General features: G+C 35.8%; 1 protein-coding gene across 4 annotated transcripts in view; it reads right to left on the bottom strand.

Annotated features, from left to right (window-relative positions):
- LOC140668766 (homeobox protein abdominal-A homolog) overlaps positions 1–19330 on the bottom strand; it is a 169107-nt gene extending 149777 nt beyond the window's left edge. For 2 of the 4 annotated variants that reach the window (XM_072898070.1, XM_072898071.1), the window contains exons 1-2: positions 17255–19330; positions 13045–13077 (exon numbers count right to left, since the gene is read on the bottom strand). In XM_072898070.1, coding sequence (XP_072754171.1) covers positions 13045–13077; positions 17255–18008 — 787 coding nt within the window. In that variant the 5' untranslated portion in view covers positions 18009–19330. The remainder of the gene's footprint in view (positions 1–13044; positions 13078–17254) is intronic. The other 2 variants (XM_072898068.1, XM_072898069.1) reach the window with 2 other exon arrangements.
- Between the last annotated feature and the right edge of the window lie 344 nt (positions 19331–19674).

The raw sequence follows: 19674 nt of genomic DNA, 5'->3' as shown, positions 1-19674 counted from the left end.
GCTTGTGTGCGAAACGTACAGGTACGTCGAATAGAGTATTTGGAGGGGACGAGGGCAGATCCATATACATATACATATATATATATATATATATATATATATATATATATATATACAGTGTATATACAGCATATATATATATATATATATATATATATATATATATATATGTGTGTAGGGGTATAGCGTTCGTATATATATATATATATATATATATATCGGGCGCGGCAATAAAGGATTCCGACAAGGATGGATGATGAGAGGGGGAAGTTCGCTCCATTGTTCCCGGCGGAACCCAAACGCCATCCATAAGGGTGCCTCCCATTATCCGACGTATATCTACCACAGGCGCACGCCTCGTCGTGCTCGTATATACACGGAGGATACACAGACTCTCGTCCGCTTAAAGATCGAATGTACCCAGATGCGTGGCGCGGCGGTGCCTTTCACGGTGTGTAAGTGTGTATCGTACCTACATGGCGGTCAATTGTGCCGCCACGGTACAATAAGAGCTCTAATCTTTTACGAAATTGTAAAGTCGAGGAGGAAAATTTATAAGAAGGGTCCAGAGAGTCTCTCCCGGAACGAGCGCGCACTGATAGAAGGTGCCTCGGAAAGAGGAGCCGCGCATATTTCGCGAATTTGGAAGAGATGTAGATAAGATGGTGGCGCGTAAAAATCCGTCCGCTAATATCTTTAATTATCTAGATGTAGATTGATATGTTACTTTTAATATTCAATTCTTTTTAATTGTCATTTTAATTTATGGAATAAGATAATGTTACATAAATCTCGTACAGAATATTCATACGATACTCTTTATGAAAGTGTGAAGGAAAACAACTTGAGATTATTTTTTTTATTCATCATGTTTAACATTTAAAATGATACTGAGAAATTTTTTCATTAACTGCTACGCCCCGGAATGTAAAATTACGAAACGTATACTAAATTTCGTACGACATCTTCTGCCGCGTACGCAATACGTGCGAGTGGATAATACACAAATATAATTGAGTGCCCGTGAAACGAGGTGTAAACGTCACAATAATTTTATCAAATCGATAACTCATCATACGCCGAAGAAATGGCCATCTTCCGCATACTCATAATGTCGCATAGCTGACATACAAGTGCACTTAAAACTGCTGCTAAATTTATCAAATAAAGCGTATGATGCACATTCCGAAAATTTACTGTGCAATCGACACAGTCATTTTTATTATTAAATAAACACATCTCGCGTGCTAGTTGCATTATATACTCCTTTAACACACGCTTATTTAATTTGCCTTAGCAAAGAATCTTTGGGAGCAGTTGGCGGCGACGGCAGCTCTCAAAAATAAACCTGTCGGCAAAGCGCCAGGCTCGAAATACGCGTAATCTCATCCGCAGGGCGAGGGCCCGATACGAAACGAGATTAAATTTTAATTTTACAATAAAGAATGAAGTATTAGAATGCCGTTGGCAAACATTCCTTCCCCTCTTAAAACTCGTAACGAAGGCTTGCTACCCTCTATATTCTGACTAACTGCCTCCACCTCCGCCTCCGACAGGGCAACAGCGCGAACAGTTACCCCCATGGAACCCCTAAGACTCTAATTACGGCCTTACATCCCCCACCATTTCTCTCTCTCTCTCTCTCTCTCTCTCGTCCTTTCTCTCACGCCCTTTCCGACTATTCTCATATTTTCTGACACTCCCCGTGTTACCACACTCCACTACAATCCACCCCCAATGCCATTACATGCAAATGCCACGGTTGTCTCTTTCCGCTAATAAAAGTCGTGCCCGTGCAATTTAGAACATCCGACGTTGGGCGCTATGGCTTCCAAAAGATACGAAACGAGACGCGGAATAAGTCTAGAAAGACAGCGAAAGAGACTTGGAGAGGATTATTACTCATTAGTAGAGTTGAAAGTAAAGACGCGGAGCAGACTTTATGCAACTCCAACTCGATGAGTAAAATAAAGTAAAAAAGAGATTCTACTTTTTTTTTAATTATATATAATGCATAATTGTATCCAATATTATTTCATTAAAACACATGATAAAAATAAATAATAATTTTTTAAATTAAGAAACAAGTATACTTTAAATTTATGTATGTAATAATATTGATTATATTTTAAAATATAATAGTTTATCTTGCTCAGATCGTATAAATTAATATTTTAAAACATAAAACCTACACCGATATCAATAGAATTTGATATATACTTAGAGATTACCGAATCGAAAAATTTGTTAAGGATATGTAAAAGAAGTATCGTCGAAACTTATAATTTGTACGTATGAAATGGATCCACATAATGTTTAATCAGAACACGTTGCGGCTTTATGATATTAGTTGACGTCACGTACTCTCTTTTATCCTTTTCCAATCTTTTCCATTGAGAAAGTAATTCGATCTGACCTCTTAATAAACTCGCAAAAATCTTTCGATCGTTTTAGTTTTTTGTAAACTGCTAAAGAGAGTACATATGATTATTTTATATACATCAATATTTTTTTCTCTTCTCCGACTATATGCAGATAATCAATCCTTTCAATATGTGTAAAATTTTTATGAAATCATGATAACCTTGGTAATGTAAAACCAATAGATATTGCCTGAAGGTCTCACATATCGTAATTTTATATTCTTTGTATTTAATTTGATACATCTGTATATCAAGAAGAAGGGTATCATGTATATGACTTGCTGCTGATAACAACTCAATCAGAATGCTAAACTTGTCACTACGTGACCTTCGCTTTTATTAGGATATATTTGACTAACAGATTTTCGAGTTTATTGAGTCTGATGGCTTGTAATATTTCTATTGAGGCTAAAGGCGAACGTCATGCGTATAATGTTTCCAGGCACATAGAAATAAAATATTCTTTGATTTTACGCCAAGAAAAAGTATTCCCTCTTCTCACGTTCCTATAAAGTGTATTCGAGAGTGCCAGGTGTATAACAAATATATCTCCGTAGTTTGTGCGTTCAGTGCATCAAAAGCTTCGGTGAGACAAGAATCACTGCATCTAATAAATTGTTTGCAAACACCACTTGAAGTGAATTATTCTACTTGCTCTGAAACAGTTAAAACTTGAAGAAATTATCGTGCCGTTAAAATGTAAGTCAAAATTCAACATTTTATTTACCGTACGTGTTCTAATTTAATAATTGCGATTCAACAATTAAATCAAAGCTACTGGACAATTTTAATTAATAATATTCGAATTTGCTGCATTTCAAATCTTTTGGCCACAAACTTTTAGAAAACTTGCAGAATCGAGAGAAAAGAAAACGTTCCTCTTAGCTCATCAGCGAAAAATCGCGTAATGTTTATCAGGCTATAGATATAATCTGTAATTAGGGAACCTTGCTGGGCAAACATACGTATATAATAGTGGCAAGATAAAAGAACTCCTCTGAGAAAGAGAAAAGCCCTTCTCCTTCTCTCTCATACTTTCTTACACGCGCTTCCTCTTGGACTCTCCGGTTCAACTTGGACACATCACGCGAACAAAGGGGATTTGCGCGCACATGCGCACTCGATTCCACAGCTCTGGTAACGATTCTAGCTCCTGTTATAAGCTAACACACCCTCCAGCCCCCCTCCCTCTCTCTCTCTCTCTCTCTCCCTCTCGCTTTCTCCTCTCTTCTCTCTGGCCATCTACTGACTCGACACAAGATGCTGGAGTAGCTTCTACACGCACACGTACACACACAGTGGTAAAACAGTGCGCGAATGTGTGAACGTGTACACGAACGTCAAAACGGTGGCAAGATGTGCATCTCGATGTTTGAGAATCATAACGAAATATGTATACCACACGTACACATACACATGCAAAAGAAAATCTATGTATACATGCACGAATATATACCACTGACGAGATATATATTTTTAAACGCTTCTTTTATCATACGTATTTTAATTCAATAATTGCGATTCATTAATTAAGCCAAAGATACGCGATCAATATTCGCATTCCACTGCAATCCGAATCTTTTCGTAAAAAAAAAAAAAAAAAAAAAAAAAAAAAAAAAAAAATTTATAGAATGTGAAACTTTGCTCTTACAATTAGCTTATCAATAAAATATCGCGGAATATTATCTTCCTACAAAGATGTACGTATTAATATTTATGTAATAATCAGAAGTAAAAGTATGTATGCAAGTATGTTGCCAGGCGAGACTGGAGAAAGCAAGAAAGAAGAAGGATAATATCTAAACCGCGCGGGGGATGACATACAAAAGCTGGAAATAGTGCTCTTAGTTTTTATCGGAGGGATAACAGTCGTGGTAAGCGGTATCAGAGCGCCGTGTGAAACAGTATGCTGATGTACTCTATGCGGTATCTAAACCGAAACGTTCTACGATATGTACGACTATTCCGTCTATCGTGGAGCTTCCGGAAACTGTTACTGTCAATATATACCTTTATAAAAGATTACAATTTATTAAATATTACTATTTGATCAAGAACATCTCTATTTCTCTATGAAAGTTTAATTACACACAGCAGGAATAAAAATGTGTGCTCCAGAAAGAGAAAATAAAAGCTACGTAAAAAGATACAGGGGCTTCATCAAGCGCAGCTGATTTGCATCGAAGCATCATAAATGTGAGTTTAGAATCATGTATGTGTATACATTTATTTCTCTTTATAGGCACCGATGCGAAATTATAACGGATACTTAATGACACGGGCAAAAAATATTTATTACAACAGACGAGAAACGTAATTCACGAGCAGATAGTTAAAAAGCATAGTAGATTATATATCGGGAGGCCGCCCAGGGCAAGCGGATTATCTTACGAACGATTGAACTGCAGCGCCTTCGAAGCGGTAACTCTACCTCGTCGGATGAAACGTCAACCGATCCCTCCAAAACAATTCTCCCCCGTCACACATTGTATAAATAATACGTTCGACAATCAAATATCCCATACTACATAGCCGTACATACGTTTCACCGCACGTTAAAATGCAAATGTATTTCCGGACGTCGATTTCCAACAATTACACGGCGTTGTTGCCCTCGACACACAGGGAAGAGGCGTACGCCATTCGATATTAGCTATCCCGCGGCATAGATTATACAGAGGCCCCCCTTTTGGGATATGCCCCTATCGTCGAAACCCTTAGGTACGCGTCGCGATTCGCCCTCGGTTTCTTCCCTCCTCCCTTCCTTTACGTCCACGAACCCGCTGTTCGATCCATCCCCCCTGAGAGCCACGGCTAAAGGTCTATATCGCGCGCCGTCAAACCTGCCCGAATTGCTCGTCGTCGTGTTATGCAAACGGCCACATTTGTTACGATAGTGCCTCTCGCCGGGGTTCGTTCTTCCACTACCGTGGCCGAAGAGACGCCGAAGAGACGCCGAAGAGCACGCACGCGACGAAGGAGGCGCACACGCGGCTACGGCTTACGTCGCGCCCGGAGAGCACGTTCTCTCGCCTGGACAACGTCGTTTCGTGTGTCAACGCTATACATTTCCGTATAACTACGCCGAGGATATTTCTTCCAACGTTGAGTACGGGCTCTCTTTTTCTCTCTGCAGCGCGAAAATATGAAAGGCCTTAAAAACCCGCCGACTCTTTTATATCCGCCGCTTCTCCGCTCATAATGGTATACTTTGAGGCTCGTGATGCGAGCAATGGCATCAGAATAACGCTGCCTTAATCCCTGTAATATCGTGAATATATTCACCACCAATGAAATTCTTCGTGTAAAAAATCTTCAAATACGAAAAACTCTCATTCACGAGTGATAACGTAAATTTTTTGTTATATACCTTGTTATATATATAATAAAAATATGAGATATTAATTTTTAGAGATAATATTAAGTAAATTTTATATATCAAAAAATATTTATTATTATTATTATTATATAATATATTAAAATTATAATTATTATAAGATATGTATTATTAATGTATATAATATTATTTTTCCATATGTCAAAGAGAAAGAAAATTCCTCTTTCTTTCGATATCACAGTACTGATAAAAAAGTATCGGTATTACATAGGATACATTTAAAAACGTCTATCTCAACATGTTGCAGACATCACTTAAAAAACAAATGATTAATATGAAATATTCGCGGAAGCATTAGTAGGCCGATTATTTTGTGCCATGTTTTTCTCATTTCATATTTATATCGTGGAATTTGTGTTGATTTTTTCTTCTACGCGTTTTATTAGTTTCGCCGTTGATTATTATACTTTCTTAATTTATTAGAACATTATTTGTTTCAATAAATTATTACTTGACATACATAAACGACATATATTTATAAAATATTTTGATCAAAATGTTCGAAACGCGCATACTAACATTAGTCGAATTGACATAAGTGCACTTGTGGGTTAATTTAAAAAGCCGACACACACTGTCCAGTGATAAGTACGAGTGCTGTTTGTTTGAAATAATTTAATGAGATTACAACGGCAGTCGTGTAGATAATGATATCGTTGTTTAGAGTTCCATTTGACGCCATAGCACTCCATTAAAGCGATAGTTCATTCTTTGATCAATGACTCAGAAAATCTGCCTTTCTCTAAAGTTTATGGACGATAGACTCTATTAGATACGCTTTAAGATTATGATTTAAAATATAAAAAATATATATATACATAGATAATTTTATAATTCATTAGCATTGAGATTATCTTTTTTTTAGCTGTAAATTTTACATATTTTTTTCTCTATATATATTCTTTTTCTTCTGAAATGTTAAATCACGAATAACGCATTATATTTTACGATCAACATTTGCTAAGAAACGAGACACAAACATGTTCCTAAAATGTCTTTTTATTTGTATTTTTAAAAAGACACTCGAAATGTGCGTGTGTGTAAAAAAACCTTAATTTAATATTATTATCATTGATTTATGATTAAATAAATTAATCGCTTAGCAAACAATGAGATTTGATGTAACAACTCGAGACATTTGTATTCATTAATTCGAATACATTTGCAGTTATTAACTTTTTTTGTAAATTAATCTACAAAATTACTTTTTTAATCAATCAAACTGATTTGTAATATACGATGCGTATTGCATATATAGATATTAATGACAGCACATTGTCACACACACAGACTTTAATAAAAAAGTAATAGCAATATAATAAACATAGAAATATGATATGAGATTTTTTATACTTGTTTATAGCATTATCAAATATAAAGAATTGATTGATCTACATTCCAACTATATATTTGTAACAATTTAATTAGTGAATATCATTACACACATATCAAGATTTGATAGCATTCATGAGATTTTCAAACTCTTCTATTCACATTCGTTTTTATTACAGCAAATAAAAAAGGATTTTAAATCTACAGAAGCTTTGATAAATCGATTTGTAAAATTAAATAGTTAAATACTCAATAAATGACTGAATAAGCTTCAGAAAACTATTTAATCAGCTAATTTTCAAGTATAATCTGTTTTTGCTTAAGATGTTAAGTATATAAAATAGAATGCAAATAAAATTCTATCTCTGCCAAGAGCATACGTGTACTATTACAGAAAACAAGATATATATATATATATATATATATATATATATATATAACATTCTTTATAGTCCATACATTTTAATGGAATTTAGTTTTCAAATGTAAAAAGAAGAATCGTTTATTTTTCAATACACATCTTCTTGCTACTTAATTTCTAAATCATGAAGATAAACCTTAATCTCTTAAAATCTGAAGATTTAATTATTACACAAATATAAAGCTTCTATACGTTTAATAATTATCATTTGCAGATAAATTAAACATAATATATATACATAAAATATCGATAATTATGATCATAAAAATTATAATGTGAATAGACTGTTTCGATTAATTCTAAGATTCTAATTATATCATAATTTTATATTCATTTTATAATAAGTTTTTAATATCAAATATAAATAAATTTTTACAGAACGTAATCTCAAAATTGTATCTGACAATTATAAAAGAGAAAAAAAGAGTTTTGATATAAATAATTTTAAACCCTTGTATACTCGTATAATAATACCTACCCTTGTACATGTGAGATAAAGGAACTTGGAAGATAAAGAGTTGTATACCGAAACCTTGTTTACGCGATTATACGCAATTTAAAGAATTTCAAATCATGTCTGACATAAAAAAAAAAGAAATAAATAAGTGAAAAAAAGAAACTAATACGGGTGACGTCCTTTGTGGTAAACGCGACGCAGTTGATTTTTGTGTAGGATGCGATCAAAGCCTTTACTTTCACTTTCGCTCAGCATGAAATCGCCGTGATTTACACGAGGAAGAATCTTAAATTGTTACGAACTAGCACTTCTTTTTTTCTCTTTTACGTGATCTTTTTTTATTTTTAGATGATCTTTTTCAAAGATAAAATTTATAGCAAGGAAAAAATGCACAACGCGAAAAGTGAAAGTTTACAGCGGAAACAAAAGCGAGTTTTTGAGAAAGAGTTAAAGACTCGGAAAAGAATTATTATACAATTCTATTTCACGCAATTTTCTTAAAAAAATAAGGAAATATTTGTCATAAATTTTGTCATAAATTATAAAATAGATATTTACGATGAAATATAGTCCAAGCACAAGGTCATTAAAATATAAATTCTTTTAGAATTTAATAATAAATAATGTTCAGAAACAAGGCATTACAATGTATTTAAACTATAAATAATTAGAGAAAATATTATATATAAAATTGCAGTACATATTGTATCGTGTGTATGTGAAAAAAAGAAGAAGATTTAAAAAAAATATTTCCGAAAGACAAATATAGAGATATATTTCTCTTTCCCACAAATATCTTCTTATTGTGGATAATTATAATTACCTAATTAATTTTATACATAATTGGACTACAATTTTCTTTTTGATAAAACGTGAAAAGTTAAACGTGAGTGTAAGTCCTACACGAGGTTGAGTCATATCAGTCAAATCTCCTCGGGAGTCGGTCGTTCCGATTCCGAATACCTTACGCGGAAAGATATCGTTCCAGGGTGGCCGTCGCGTAAACGTTATACGCGCTGATATTTGGAATCGACCGGTCGGGCCTGAGGATTTGACTGGTGTGATGGCTTCGGCACGCGACATAACGGAATACGCAGCCGTCGCTGCCGTATGACCATAAAATAAACGTTCGGGGTGGCGCAGGCCAAACCTGTGGCAACGTATAAACACTTATATAACGGCAATTAAACTGCTTTTAAGGCCCATAAAACTGCAGTTTCAATAATCTCTGTGACAACACGATTCTGACCTGTCTACGGAAGCGTGGCTTACCTCGGCAGACGTGCCACGCTAGCTGCGCTGATAAAAAAAATTTTGATCGTTGCCCTCCCTCCCCTGCCTCACGAATTCCTCGATCGATTCCCCTAAAAGTTCTTTTTACGAGCCGCTTTGCGATCAACCCTCCGATTTCCTTCGCTGCCTCGAGAACTTCGTATTCGTTTTGTTTCGTACACGCATCGATGTTTTGCGTCGACAGGGAGTGTATATTAATGGCAAGCCGAAAAGGCGATGGGAAAACAAAAAAGAATGCGAGGAGATGCCGTGAATCGATGGCATAAAGCAGAATTCCGGATGAAATTTTCCGGATAAAATTTCGATGGGGGGCTATTCTTTTTCTAGCCAATGTTGAATACCTGCTGGATGCTGATGCGATCCAGGCGAGGGAGGTAGCGTTCACACGTGCGAGAGAGACGACGAGATCGGGAGGCGGGAGAATACGAGAAGATAGGTCCAGGTAGGGGAGGCAGGGACGATGAAATGGGATAATACCGACGCTGCAGGACGCGGCAGCCATCATCGAATGCTAATGAGGGGTTGGCGGCTTTTGGGGCAGTGGACTCTACCCGCCGTTGTCGGCGCGCGGGATCGGTCTGATTATAAATTATACATTATCTCCTGCTAGTCCCCGTGTACACACCGTAATCCAGCTAGACATTCACGTGTCTGTAAACCTCAATGTCAGAATATGTTCCCGTGCATGCGAGACAGATTAGAAATTCGTCCTCGCCAGCAATTTCACTTGGTTACCGTAGAATTTAGAATTCCGTTAAGCAGCAAAATGTTCATTTCACAGTAGAATATGCACAAAATATAGAAAAATTGTCTTTGTTGTTGGAAGAATACGAAAAAGTAAAAAAGAATCTGCTGAACTTTGTATCACACACGGGTACAAATGTAAAATCGTTTTATCTTGCCAGCTATCGGTATAAATAAAAAGATAAGATCGTCTTGATCGCATGTAGTACGCTTTAGTAGCACTTGTTAGAATATACATTATTCGCAATCCGTTTACATATCGTTGGGAAAAATCTGCAATGTAATGTTTAATAAAACAAAACCTTTTTCGTTTGAAAGTGCAAGTAAAAAAAAAAAAGAATTAACATTTTATTGACTTTTAATTGGAAAAATAATTTTAAATATAAAAGTTATATATATATATATATATATATATATTTATTTCGCATATTATATTTATATGCTTGTTAAAATAGAGTTTGCTGTAATAATTAAATGTAATTGACACGTTACTGCTACAGATTCTTAATGCCAGAATATACTAATATCACTATTAACGATGGATATAAATGTGTAAAATAAGAATGTAGCATCATAAAAATAATTCTAAATAGTCACGTGAAGAACCAATATATGTCAGTAATTAATAAAGAGTTACGATACACTCCAATAAATTCCTTATATTCAGAATTACAGTTCTCGAAAAGTAGACAATTGATAAAAAAATTTATTCTGTTTATTTCTCCTTCTTCAGAGAAATATCAGCTTTCTCTCGATTGTACCATAAATTACTGTATCCTTGTATCTCTAGATACAAGGAATCTTAATGATATGCGACCTTGAAAGACGAGTTTGAGCAATTTGTTGATTCGAAATCTCAGATATAACATTCAAATATTTCACATGAGAGCGAAGAGTACAGTCCTGAGTAAAGAAAGAGCACTTTAATTAAATTCATACATGCAATAAATGTAGTAGTGGCACAAAAGATATTCTATTGTATTACAATAATAAAATATTTATCTTTAACTGTACGTAACATTCTGCTGGATATCTTTTTTGCCTCAGATATGACGTTAGTTGATATACTAAAACATTATAGTTATAATACCAGTTTAGCCATATGTGTTTTAATTTAATTAAAAATCTAAAAATTAATTTTCTATATAAGTATTTAAAAATGCCACGTTATATTCAACATATTTTTTTATTTTGATTTTAATTACCAGGACTAACTAAAATAATATATTTCCCGAGATAGTTTAAATGTATAACGTTTAACAGGTTTCATTTTTATTTTTACTATTACTATGCATTGTTATTCCTATATTTATTTTGCCCATTTTTATATATAACCATTAATCTAAAATATATGCATAATTTATTAATTAATGTAAATATGTTAATCTTACAGTAGTATAATTTGAAATATACAACAAGTGCAGAAAAGATCCACGAAAGATTAGTAGGGTGTATAATAGCGAATGTGTATTCTCTCATTCAACGGTCAATTGAATGTATGTGGAGACAGATATATTATATATCCCGTTTGAATATATCGGAATGTAATTTCCTACCGGGCTAAGAGCATTCCCTCTGCAGTTGATAACTTCGTATAGTGATCGCCAATGCCTATTTGAAATTATGATACGCCTGATGTAAACAAACCATCACGATAAAAGCCAACGACTGAAGTTTTAATTTTATCTAATCGGTATTTACTGCGCTATTGTAGACTCGTAAGTGGCCGTATAAAAGATAGTCACGGAGATTATTCGCGACTAACATTATCACGGTGACGACAGGTGTAGTTGCCCATATACATGTCCTTCTTGCATGCACAACTAACATAAATGAATAGGGTAAGGACTTAGCGCGTGCACAGAGCCCGGTAGCACGATTCACGTAAACGATCCGAACAATAACCTTCTCAGTATACATGAAATTACATCATTTTATGACCTAGTTGTAAGCCCGAATAATTGACTGACAGCTCGATCCTATAGTATAACAAGTTGTTTTATAAGTGTTACTTGTAACTTAATTTTTTTATACGAAAATATAACGTCGAGATAAAGTATCGTTGGAAGAAAACTTTAAGGAAGAATAGAGAATTACAAGTCGTAAAATCTGAATAATCGACAATTCGATTATATAGGAACAAATTGTAACAAATAGAAGCAAATTGCTTTACAAGTGTTAATTGTAACTTTTAACTTTGTACGTGAAAATATATTGTCCGAATAAGGTTAGTGTTACTCGAAGAAAACTTAAAGAAAGAACAGATTATTACTCTTTTTCAGACCAAGAAATGGCCATAAAATGTTTCGAGTATATTTTGTCTACACATTAAACTTAAGAAAGAACTGAAGAAAGAAAGAAATGTGGCTAGCACATGGGACCGTAACATTGTATATGGAAGAACCTCCATTTTCCTCTTGAAGCCTATTCCTTGTCTAAGACATAAATCTTACATTTAAATACTTATATTTTTGCGAGAGCTCATTACATTTTTTGTGGAACAAAGAGGGGAAATACACAAAGAGAGAGATTTCCATATTACATTAACACTCTACACTCTACATAATACATATGAAAAGGTTACATTATTAGTACTAAAAACAATTTTCAAAGTACTTTTATGTACGTAATATTTCTCAAAATAGATGTATTTTTTTTCACTATCTTCACTTCATAATTAATATAAGTAAAACTAATCACAGTAGTTTTAAAATATTTATTTTTATGACTTCCCAATTAATCAATATCGTTTCTTACAATTAAAACTTTTGGATTACAAAAAAGATGTTTCAGTTTTAGGTAAAATCTTGTTATGTCTTGTATATTCGCAGAAATATGGAATAAATATATATATATATATATATATATATATATATATATATAAATATATATTATATAACGAATATGTGCACAAATACAGATAGTATTGCATAATGTAATAATGTAAAAGTATTCCAAAATGAACAGCAATACTCACCGCACACGACTCTATCAAATGGACTCATCCAATCTGGAAAACAAAAGGATTTATTAAAACACCCGAAAAAAATTAAACAAGTCAAGAAGCATCATCTACCTTTTTGCTTATGATGTCAAATAAGATCGTAATATACAATTTTAAAAGCCAAAGCTACTCATGCGTAGTTTAAAGCTATATAAAACTTTACACATGCACTTGAGATAACGATAGGCAAGATTTCTTAAGCATATTGTAACACATTCGCAAGACACATTATACTTCAAACGCGTAACACACATACATTAATATTAAACATTACATAAATGCATAAGATTAAGATACAGTTCGGGAAATAAAAAAGAAGGAACTAGAGTTTAGTTAATCGAAAACAAAAAGATAAACGACTAGAGTAAATGAATAATAAATAAAGTTAGATTGACATTAGTTTAATCTCTGCAAGACATTAAGAACTTTAAACGAGACCTTGATCTGTCACAGTAAAAAGTCGTAATGATTTTAAAAATATTTGTTAACATATATACATATATTAAGATTAATTGGTTCCAAAATAACACAATCGATATCGATCTACACTACATATGTAAATATATATTACATATTTACATATGTATTTACATATGTAGTGTAGATCGATATCGATTGTGTTATTTTGGAACCAATTAATCTTAATATATGTATATATCGATTCAATAATTTATTGAGGAATTATTTGTTATTGTATTACTGTTTTACATTAGAAAAACTGATATATAAAAATGCAATGTTCTCACATGTACATACGCGACCGTCCATCCTATCAATTAAAGTAAAATTGAAATCGATTAAATATTCAAAATAATGTTGATTGTGCGGTAAAAACAAAATGTGTGTAGATACTTTTAGATTGCTAACGTGATTCTGATTCGATTGTGGTCTCGCAAACTAAAATTGTCACGCTACAATGTCGGCTGAATCATTCACCTCGCTCTCCCCAAGTCATAAAGTTATTCTTACGCACTCATAAAATAGATAAGAAACTTATTGACGTATGAATAGACATATGACAGTAAAAGTGCTCGAAAAACTGTAAACTCTCAAAAAAGCTGAAAGTATATTAAATATATTAAGTAAAGGTAAAAGTAAATAAAATTATAAAGACATTAGCGTGCACGCACTGGAGTAAAAATAATATCCAATAAATATCAAACTGTTTTGTTGTCGTTTAAAGATGCGAAAGCACTAGTAAAGTAAAAGATGCTTTAAATAATGTAAGAAAAAAATTTAAATATGAGTGTAAAATGCGAAAACGTTAGACATTAATTGAGCATTTTGAAAGATGGAGTTAAAATGATACAAATAATCAAAAAGTAGATTATTCTGAAAATCATGATTGAGAAAATTGATTAGGAGGTAGCCTATAGTAATTTATTAGCGATTAAACTTTCTAGATAACATAAACGGAAGATTTATTATAGACTAATGCGTATTAATTATAAACAGAAAATATATGAGAATTTATTAATTATATTGCTAATCAACGCTATCGCGACGCGTATTAGGAATTACACGAGCGCGATTATAATTCGCGGCGGGCATAATGCGAGACCTCACGAGTTGGCAAAACGGAAAGTTAACACGTTAACGCCAAGTATTATTATAACGTGTTGATAGCGAAATGAGCTTCGGAAAATAATTTGCATACTCGAAGATTACAAACTTAATCGCAATATATTCCGTGATTCCCTTACGCCGTGAGGGTATGTGCCTTGTATTATATTATTATGCGCCAGGGCACGCGAGTATGCATTGGCAAACGAGAGAGAGAGAGAGAAAGAGAGAGAGAGATCTGTTCTCCGAAAAAATTGGTTGTACCGATTTAAGCGGTAACACGTTTAAACAACTTAAAGCCGGGTCAAAAAGTACGCGGAATGCGCGGAATGTTTAATTCGTTCGTCGCGTGAATTCAACCGAGTCGGCGCCGCTGATCATATGACAGATATGACAAATGACGACGATTTGTTGCTGCGATTGGACTTGGAGAGTTTTAACGGAGTACCTGGAACGATAAATCAAATCGCGATTATGTAGAATTGCGCGAACGCTATTCGTGCGCGAGAAACGGCGAGTCAGCTGGTTTCTTCCGACGAAGTCTTTCGACCAGGCCTGTTTTTCACGCGAATCTCTTGCAGGCTATTTCGCGCGCAACCGTTCGCTCGCAACAATATCAAACGTGAAAAAAATACAACCAAACAATATTCCCGCGCGTCAGCGTGTGTCAAGAATGCGACAACAGACCGACTCGTGTTGTTCGCCGCAAATATACACGATAAACACCGTCGGCGCTTTGTCCTAGCTAATACCTCGGCAGACAAAGACACTGGAAACGTCCGACAAGGCGCACGTACCATGTATTATACACATCGAGGAAACTTGAAGTTTCGTGCGGTAACAACAGAGTCGGAGACTCAAATTTATAATGGAAAGTGTATTTCTTCAATAGTTACGTCTTTTATATTCGTGTGTTCTTTGGAAATTGCCTGTTACATTGCCAAGTATTTTCGTCGACAATGTTACGTCTACGACTAAAGTAACATAGCAAAAATAATATCATGTGATTAAAAAATCATAGAAATTAAAAAAATATAAAGCTATCTATCTTTATTACGCTCATGTATGTGTATTATACATGTAAATGTGTTTTTAAAAATTAATATAAAGCTTATTGTTAGTTTTTAAAAGCTATTAAATATCATTTTCCATTATAAATTATTCAAAAATAAATATTCCGATATTTTCAGCAAAATTGACTAAATCGGCTGAAGAATGTACCATAAAATCATTGCGATAAAATGGGAGCCACTTTTATATCTATACTTAGACATGTATGCACATGTACATATATTAAAAATAAAATGTTTTCTGATATATGTAAAATTATGAACACCTGGTGTTATGATTATCTACTGTTATCAAACGCACTATCGATGCGCGTGTAAAGAAGACAAATGTGAACGATATAAATTATTAATGCATATAATTATTCTCAGTTAAATATACAATGTTTGTGTACTTATTCGTGTAGTGTTTTTTTAAAATAAACAGTTATCTATATTTCTTTCAATATAACTATAACAAAAATTGCAAATTATCAAAAATATAATTATATATATAAGCGATTATAAATTGTATATAAAAATCTTATGAAAAAGAACTGTTTTTTCCATGTATAAATTTCATATAAACCAAATGTCTAATATAATATTTATATTTTTTTACAATTTATAATTTAAAGAGAAATGGTTAACAAATTAAATCTCATTCGAATGCGTTTAAAATAAAAATGAAAAAGAGGCAATTGAGGATTATTTATATGTAATTTTTCATCTCATGTTTTGAATAAAAATAATATTTAACTAGAATAGAATTTACAAAAAGTAAATTATATGTGAATTAATATTATTATATAATGATAAATAATAGTTAAAAAATGATGATTTATGATACATTTAACTGTACCTACATTTTTTCAGATACTATATTATGCATTCTCTATATTAACTATTAATCGCGATAGAGAGAAGTTTAGTATTTCTTGACGTCACATCATGCTGAAAATTTCATGCAAATTGCGATCATTAATGCATATTTTCTCAATCATGCAATATGGAAAAAAGTGTATCATTGCATTCAATTGATATAGTATATTATAAAAATGCAGAAACAGACTTATACATTTTAAATCAACTCTTGCTATGTGTTAATAATTATAGTTATATAATTGAAATAAAAAAATACTTAACATTCAACATAAATTACATACAGTCCATTGTATATATATATATATATATATATATATATATATATATATATATATACATATTTGATTTATATAAATTCGCAAATGGCATATTACATTTTGATATTTAATAATTGGACGATATTCGGGAAATAATCAATTCAACGCCAAATTAGCCAGGTAAAAGAAAGACATGCCTAAGAGGTGTTTTACGACGTCGTAATTTTTCTTCTCCATAAGTCTACTTCTGCAAAAGTTGATTCGCACACTACCCATGATACGCAGTCAAGCAACTAAGCGCGACAATGAAAATCGCGAGTTCTCGCCAGGAGATGTGTTACACCTCGCGAATCTCGTTAACATCAATGCCAGCAATAATAAAAATAAGGATAAAAAAGAGAGAGATGGCAAATGAAATGACAGGAAACTTACCGGTAATCGACATCCAGGGGTACCGAGGTATGTCCGAGATCCCGGGTTGACCGGTGGTGGGTTGTTGGCAGGACGTCAAGGGATCAACGACGGCCGACGCGGCGGCCGCCTGATGGTAGAATTGTGCCGCCGCTGCCATGGATGCCGAAGCTGCGGACACGGCGGAGGAAGCGGACGCGGAGGAAACAAGACTACCGGGCGTACCGCCGTTCTGATGATGATGGCTCAGGGTATAGTTAACCATAGGATCGGCGGACGCGGGTGCCACGTTGCCGGTTAGACTAGCCGTGTAACGGCAGGACTTGTCGCCGGCGGTAGCGGCGTCCACGGCGGCGGCGGCGGCCAAGGCAGCGCTGGACGCCGCCGTGGATCCGAAACCGGGTACCATGCTGGACGTGGCGCCGAACGCGGCGGCCGCAACCGCTTGCTGTTGCTGATGATGATGATGCGCCGCTGCGGCGGATACGTACGGATACATGCCGGAGGTGGTACGCGCCGCCGGTGACGTGGAAGCGGAGCTACCCGAGTGCTGGGGACTCGAACCCGTCGGGCTCGGTGAATTGTGCTGCTGAACGTAATTAACCGCCGCGGCCGCTACTGCAGCCGCGGATAGACTCGATTCTAGACTCGCGGTGGCCGGGCTCGTCGTACACGCCTGAATGGTACCTGGATTCGCGCTTGAGAACAACTGTTGCGGATGAAATTGTTGATACTTAGCAGGTAGCATACTATCAATTATGAATTTCGTACTCATATCGCCGCTGTCGGTGCCGATGCGCGGACCCGATGCCGAAGACACGCCCGGGCCGATGACGACCGGGACGAGTGTCTCAACACCGACACCGTGACGACACGTCCATCGGCTGCTGCCTCATTGCGTAATCCGTAATTTCGCACGGATCACGATACATACACTGGTCTCTCGATCGATGATTAAAGATAACCGCGCTCTTTCTCGCTCGATGGAATAACGTGCACACTTTTTTTCTCGCGCCGCTTGTTCCAAGAGAAGATGCCTCGCTTTAATCGCTCTCCCCGCGCCCGTCCACTATCTCCTTCCCTATCGGCAATCAGCGTCCACTTTTACTGGTACCACTTATGCAACTCAGCACATTATCACAACAACAATACCGAACGCGGCGGGATGCATGCGGTCACTGGAAAACGACTGGACCACGAATCACCGACCGTCCGTGATGGCAAATGACATGTCCCTCCTCTCTCGATCTCTCTCTCGGGGTCAAGAGAGCCACGGTTAGGTTCTTCGCGGATCGCGAATTCTCGCGTTCGAAAATGTCGACGAATTACTCGCTCGATTTGTAATCGCGTCCTCGCGCGCCCTCCCGATGACGAATCCACCCGGTATCGGAATAAAAATCGGCGATAAAGCGCAGCGGGTCCTTCTTCACAATCGGACCCACCCCGGACGACCCAACTCGTAGTCCCAACTCGGAAATTGGGCGACGATGAGAACCCGGCGATGGCACGAGGAGAGAGAAGAGAAGAGCGTGGCCCCTGTCAGGTGTTAGAAGCCGTTTCTTGCGTACTTCTCGGATAGTCGACGAATCCTTTATGGGCCATGCATGAAGGTACTATAGCCCCCTATCCCGAACGCCGCGTACTACAACCCACGGCGAGCTAAATGTAACCCCTTACAATAATGGCGCCGCTTGTCTCTCCCGTTCTGTCTCCCCCCTCTCTTCTCTCACGCGAGTGTCGAACGCGCCGGGGTACCAGCTGGTAAACAGAGCCGTCCAATCGTGGCGCGGCCTCACCCGAGGCGGACCAATCCCCGGCCTGCTAGGCGCGCCAAGATGAATGGGTCTCTTTCTCCATCGGTTCTCCTCTCGCTCCGATCTTCCTTTTCGCCGATACCACGGACTCTCTTCCCACACTTAGACTTCCACGCATCTCTCGCTCGCTCGCTCGCTCGCTCGCGTATACCCGGCGTGCTCCGTCCGTCCGACGGTCCGTACGTTCGCCTCATCGCCAGTGCAGTCGTGCTCGCCACGTTGCCTTATACTTCGCAACGTTCCAACGTCTCACACGGTATTTTCTCTCCTTCTCTAGGTTACTCTATTTCTCTCTCTCTCTCTCTCTCTCTCTCTCTCTCTCTCTCTCTCTCTCTCTCTCTCTCTTTTTCTCGTTTGAGTGCAATCTTTTTATCTCCTTCTTACATGTTGTCTTCCTTCTCTATTCCGTCGAAATTATTTTTTTTTTTTCGATCCTACAAGGCAGCATTTTTTTCGACTTTTTTACTTCATACACACGTTATTCACTTCCTTTCCTGTATTAGCTTTAAGATTTTAGAAATTCAAAGACTGTATTCGTGACTGTTAAATCTTGAAGAAGAAGTACTCTCAATATATTTCTTTTTCATTTGCAATCAGAAATTACTTTTCTTATATGTAATTGCATTA

Source organism: Anoplolepis gracilipes, chromosome 8, assembly GCF_047496725.1.
Source record: "Anoplolepis gracilipes chromosome 8, ASM4749672v1, whole genome shotgun sequence".
Classification (NCBI taxonomy): domain Eukaryota; kingdom Metazoa; phylum Arthropoda; class Insecta; order Hymenoptera; family Formicidae; genus Anoplolepis; species Anoplolepis gracilipes.
Note: the sequence above shows the minus strand (reverse complement) of the source record. Positions and strands in the feature narration are given on the sequence as shown.